The 6,366-nt window shown below is 35.2% G+C and overlaps 1 protein-coding gene across 1 annotated transcript; it reads left to right on the top strand.

Annotated features, from left to right (window-relative positions):
- Positions 1–258: 258 nt before the first annotated feature.
- On the top strand, positions 259–3,601 carry LOC122027118 (pentatricopeptide repeat-containing protein At3g53700, chloroplastic-like). Its single transcript, XM_042585979.1, has one exon. It carries the CDS (start codon positions 553–555, stop codon positions 2,869–2,871), a length of 2,319 nt encoding a protein of 772 aa, XP_042441913.1. The 5' UTR covers positions 259–552; the 3' UTR covers positions 2,872–3,601.
- Positions 3,602–6,366: the final 2,765 nt, after the last annotated feature.

Genomic DNA, 6,366 nt, shown 5'->3' with positions numbered 1-6,366 from the left:
AAATCCATAGTTTAGAGATTTGTCAAACATGGTAATGGAAATTCCCTCTTTTGTAACAATTTTTAGCGAAAGCTGAAGTTGTGAGCATGCTATTATAGGGAGAAAAAAAAAAAGCTTTTAGATATTAAAAAATTATAATTAATTAAGAAATTATAAATGATCAATAGTAAATTACAGCCCAAACTCCATGGGCCGCAAGAAATTGGCCCAAATGAGTAGAGTTTTCTCGCTTCTGCGGAGAACCCTAGCCTCATCAATTTAGGAAGTTATCCACAAATTTTGCCACTGATTCTGTCATCTTCCTCCTCAATCCTCTCTTTTTGCTTATTTTGGACTGCAAAAAATCCACATTCCAATTCACTTGGCTCGCCGCTTCCCTCAACGCTCAGTTTCTCTTCGGTTTCTTGTGTAAAACATAGAGCTTTACATCGTTTGCCCCATTGGTGATCAATCACTCGCATAGTGATTCAAAATGGACCATTGACGTATCCTTGGATCTTAGTTCTGCAGCACTCTTTCGTGCATTTGTCTTGTTTGAAGAGCAGTTCTTCAATGGCCTTCTCGACATCACTAATCTTCTCTTGTGTTCTTCCTTGTAAACTTAGCTTCAACTCGCGTGGTCCGATGCCAAAGCCGTCACTTTTTCTATCATTTGCATCAAACCGAGGTCTTGCGGCATTTTCAACAGCTTTTGATTCTGATCCTATGCAACATCTTCCATCCAATTTCACCCCAAAAGACCTGCTTCGCCTCATTTGCCGGCAGAAAGATGCGGAATCCTCTCTCCGGCTGCTCAATTGGGCTTCAGAACAAGCGCGCTATAAACCGACGCCTTATGTGTATGAAGAGGTTCTTCGACAGCTTGGAAAGGTGGGATCTTTCGAGAAAATGAAAGGGTTACTTGCAGAAATGCAACAGAAGGGGTGTGAGATTAACCAAGGTACTTTCCAGATTTTCATCGAGAGTTACTCGAGATTCCAAATGTTCGATGAGGCTGTTGATTTTGTTATCAACTTAATGGGTGAGTTTGGATTCCAAGCAGATGCATATACTTACAGTTTTCTGCTCAATATACTACTGGAAGAAAATAAAGTTAAGCTGATTGAATCTGTGTACTCTACAATGATTAGTAGAGATATCTGTCCAGATGTTTTCATATGTAACATCTTAATTAAAGCTCTTTGTAGAGCTAATCAGATGAAGTCTGCTATTTCGATGTTGGAGGAGATGTCCAGTCATGGTCTGGCACCAAATGAGATGACTTTCAACACCCTGATGCAGGGCTTCATCGAGGAGGGCAACATGGAGGCAGCTTTGAGTGTGAGGACTAGAATGCTGGAGGCGGGATGTTCACCAACCAATTTAACAGTGAATTTCTTAATAAAAGGCTACTGTAAGCAGGGAAAACTAATAGAAGCTTTTGAGTTGGTACAAATGGAGTCCGAAAAAGGGTTTCGGCCTGATAAGTTCACTTTCAACACTCTGTTCAATGGGCTATACCAAGCTGGGCATGTGGTGCATGCTCTTGAAGTCTTAGATGTTATGCTCGAGGAGGGGTATGATCCTGACCTTTTAAGTTATAATACACTAATTGGACGGTTATGCAAAATGGGGGAAACGAAAGAAGCGATTGTTCTCCTGCATCAGATGGTGCAGACAGAATGCTTCCCAGATAAGGTTACTTACAATACTTTGATAAATGCTTTGTGTACAGAGAATCGACTTGATGAGGCTATGGAACTTGCCTGTGAACTCACTTTTAAAGGTCTGCTTCCTGATGTCTATACTTTCAATTCTTTAATCAATGGTCTCTGTAAGTTTGGCAATCTTGGAATTGCTTTGCAACTGCTTGCCGAGATGAAAAATAGCGGATGCATGCCAGATGCATTTTCTTACAATATATTGATCGGCCACCTTTGTTTGAATGGGAAGGTCGAGAAAGCTTTAGAGTTGCTGAAGGAAATGGAGGCAAACAATTGCTCAAGAAGTGTTGTGACTTATGGTACGCTCATCGATGGGCTATGCAAGAACATGAGAATTGAAGAAGCCGAACAATTATTTCGCCAGATGGAGATAGATGGTGTCACAAGGAATTTGGTGACATATAACACCATTATTGATGGTTTATGTAAGAATAACAAGGTTGATAGAGCTAAAGAGCTTATGGATCAGATGATACTTGAAGGACTGAAACCTGATAAGATCACATACACCTCATTGCTCAAACATCATTGCAAGCAAGGAAATATAAAGAAAGCAGCAGATGTAGTTCAAACTATGATATCAAATGGCTGCCAACCTGATATTGTTACATATGGAATTCTAATAGGTGGTCTATGCAAGGAAGGTAGAACTGAAACTGCCTATAGGCTTCTTAGATCCATACAGATGGAAGGATTACTCCCAAATCCTAGAACATACAACCCTTTGATCCGAGCGCTCTTTAAGCAAGGGAAAGACAGTGAAGCCATCACGCTCTTTAGGGAGATGAAAGAGAAAGCTGAGCCACCAGATGCTCTCACGTATATGTATGTTTTCCGTGGTTTGTGTCGTGGTGGTGGATCAATTGGAGAAGCTGTCAACCTCCTGGTGGAGATGGTGGACAAGGGATTCTTGCCAGAGTCGTCGTCCTTTTTAATGCTTGCTGAAGGTCTTATTTCCCTAGGCATGGAGGATGATCTTCATAAGGTCGCTCTGCTCATCATGGAGAAGGCCAGTTTATCTGATAACGAATTTTCCACAGTGAAGAGTTTACTTGAAATGCGCAAATTTCGTGATGCACTAACTACATTTGATCGCCTGTTGAATAGTCGAAGGCCTAATAGAAGTTCTTGGACGCAATCTGCAAATAGAAGTTATAGCTCCGAGTGACCAGGAAAAGTTGGGCATGCGGAAGAATTTCCATTGAAGGAGAAACAATTTCTTTTCGCCGAAATGTTATGCCTGACTCCAATTGAAAACTTGGTCCAAGTTTTGATTATAGGCATTCATTATGCTGAGTTCATTCGGATATCATTTTTTCGAATGAAACATGACTAGCAAGTAGTTTGTGCTCTTGACAGATGATTTTTTTACGCAGGACTGTATATTATGTTAAAAGCTCCTCAAAGGTTCTGTTGCAACTTAGCATGCTACTGAAGTCGTGCAAGAGAGGTTCATCTGTAAAGAGGAAGGGAACATTTGCAGTGTCTTCTTGATATGTTGTTAGTGTTATCTGGCCTTCCTTCATCGAGTGTTTGTTGCAATCCTCATCAAAATTGTGTTTGCTTGCTGCATTGTTCATTACAAATGACCTTCGAGTGGAAGTGTGGAACAAGCAATTTCTGTGTATTTTGCAAGCCAAAGCACATTCAAGAGAGATCAAAGTGGCCATTTTTGTTAGTTTATTTCCTCTCGTCACTTGCAATGTTAATATGTGGCAAAAGGCGAAATTGCTCGCCCCCAGCGCCCCCGCCGCACCCGACCCAAGGCCATCACGAGGGTGGTAAATCATAGCATCCTGAGCGAGCATGTGGCAGGTGGGGTGCACTTGCAATGTTAATATGAACAAGACCTACATGTTTATTGTGGCGACGTAATAAATTTTCCATGTTAATATGAAGACCTCCATGAGCAGATCTTTTTGTTCCTTTATTATTGATTTTTCTGATGAATTGGTTGTTGCACGATCATTTCTTCTCCTTGTCAATTCGAATTGTGAAAAAATTGCCATCTTTTCCTCCATAGTCATTCCTTTTTTTTTTTTTTTTTTTTTTTTAAATGGAAGATACATAGCTAGTTCACGAGTGGCTTGTCATAGACAAGTAATTCTTGGGGTGAATAAAAAAATAAGGGTAAAAGTCAAGCGTCTTTCTTTTCTCAAATCACCTTGCGTCCTACTTTGAATTTTTTTATTAAAAAATGTTCATCTCATATAAAATGATACAATTATCTTTCAATATTATTTATCTTCCACTTAAATCTTAAATTGATCGAGTACGTTATAACAATTACAAACATGTTGTTGCTACATAGTTATAGCCGCTACATAATTGTAGTAGCAACGATTTTATAGTTACTACAATATAATTTTTTTTAAGATTATAATTGTTCAGAACCACCGGAAAGGGTTTAAATAATATTATTTTTAGCATGAAATCTGATCGTTACAAGTTTTATCCTGTAATCAATTGTAGATATCTAAACAAGCTTTGATTCGATGTATTATGCGTCTCGTGATTCAATCTGAGTCAAAATTTTTGATCTCTCAAAAGTTTAGAGTTTAACATTTACGTTGTAACAACTACTAAACTATAGATACTATAACTATGTAGCAACCACTAAACTGTAGTGCTACAACTGCGTGACAGCTTAGTTGTAGCAACTACAATTTCATATCTGCAACAATATAAATGTTAAATTCTAAACTCTAAGAAGTCATAATTTTTGAGCTGGATTGAACCACAAGATATACAATATATCAAATTAAAGTTTATTTATAGATCTACAGCTAATATAAGGTGGAACCCGTAATGATCATGTTTTAGGCTCAAAAATGTCATTTAAATCATTTTCTGAGGCTTCAAATAATTTGTCTTAATTTTTTTTTCATATTGTAACAACTATGAAATTATAATGGGTACAACTATGAACTGCTACAATTATGTAGCAGCTCTGAGTTCGTAACTACTGTAACATGTTGATTTAGGTGGAAAACTAGAAAAAAGATAATAATGAGAATAAGTTATTACGGTATAGTAGAGAATAGTTAGATAATGGGTATATGAGAGCGAAGAGTCCTTTTTAATTAATAAAAATTGAAATAGAGCATTGATTCTTTAAAACATTGAATCAAATATGCAAATGCTCTATAAGATAGCAATGCAATCAAATATGCCTATATGTCAATTCTCATGGGTACCATTGAATAAGGAAAAATGGATTGAGAAATTAAAATTAATTTTGAAGATTTATTTGCAAAAGGGTAATTGTTAGGAATTAATTGACTAATTAAATATGGCCTTTAAAATGATCATGCACTCATTAAAAATTAATTAACTTGATTGATTTAAATTAATCGGGTTAATAATTTTTTTAAGGAGAAGATACACATGCTTTTGAATTAACCAACCAATACTTCTTTGGCTTAATCATCCAATACTTCTCTCTAACGACTAAAAAATTTTAAAACTTTAAAAGTTTGTTAGGACTACTCCTATATCAAATTGAAGTATTTTAGAAGGTGATTTTTTTACAATATCATCTCAAGAAAAAAAAAATTATCTTCATCTTAACTTTAATTCTCTTATCTAAAGGAATAAACTGACCTAAAAGAATGTGTTGGCATCCATGGAGATGATTCAACCAATATTGGTATCATTAAGTTAGTGACTAAATCGATGACAACACTATTGGAAAGAATGCATCTACAATCTAAAGGAATCAAGTCTTAGCCAGAGTCGAACTTTGTTCTTTAAAGACCTTAGGCAAAATTATTAATTATGCCCTAATTTTAATATGAATAAGACCTCCATGAACAGATCCTTTTGTTCCTTTATTATTGATTTTTCTGATGAATTGCATGTTGCATGATCATTTCTTCCCCTTGCTAATTCAAGATTATGACCAAGCAAGTGGAATCAAACCAAATCCACATAAACCTAAACAAAAACTTAAAAGGAAAATCCATGATTCAGAGGGAGTCTCCAAATTTATTGGCACCTTAAAAATATAGATCTTACCTATTAAGGGTAATTAGGACTAGAATAATTAACAACAAAATTTAACTTGCTAAATAATACTAGAGAAGTTTTGGATGAGAGTGAGTTAAGGAAGTTCTGTCAATACATGTCTAGGAAGATATAACTTAAACCTGGTGTATTTGGCTTAATGGAACTAGCTGAAGCTACTTCTTACTAATCCTAGCTGGTTAGACCAAAGTTTGTACTAAGTTCAGTGGGTGAGACTATTTTAAAATTTTTTCAAGGCGTGATTACTTTAATGATGTCAAAGTGACTCACCATAACTTAGAAGTTTATCCAAAGAATGTCTATTTTTTTTAACTCAAACTAAACTTAAATCTAACACAAGTTAAATTAAACCCTGAAATTCAACTTAACTGATCTCATAAAATTCTATGATTCCTTTGTCTGAAAATTTAGACGAGGTCAGATGAAAAATAATTAAATTTAAAATTAAATTAAAGTTAAAGTAATTTAGTTAATGTATTACATCAAATTAAAAATTATTTTAAAAATACTATACAAATTATTTTAAAAATCTTTTAAAATCCTTTTAAAAATTATTTTAAAATCCTTTTAAAAATTATTTTAAAATCCTTTAAAAATTATTTTAAAATCCTTTTACAAATTATTTTAAAAATCATTT

This window comes from Zingiber officinale, chromosome 1A (genome assembly GCF_018446385.1).
Source record: "Zingiber officinale cultivar Zhangliang chromosome 1A, Zo_v1.1, whole genome shotgun sequence".
NCBI classification, from domain to species: domain Eukaryota; kingdom Viridiplantae; phylum Streptophyta; class Magnoliopsida; order Zingiberales; family Zingiberaceae; genus Zingiber; species Zingiber officinale.
Note: the sequence above shows the minus strand (reverse complement) of the source record. Positions and strands in the feature narration are given on the sequence as shown.

Coding starts and splice junctions, on each gene's coding strand:
- LOC122027118 (XM_042585979.1), top strand. CDS start 553: ATGGCCTTCTCGACATCACTAATCTTCTCTTGTGTTCTTCCTTGTAAA.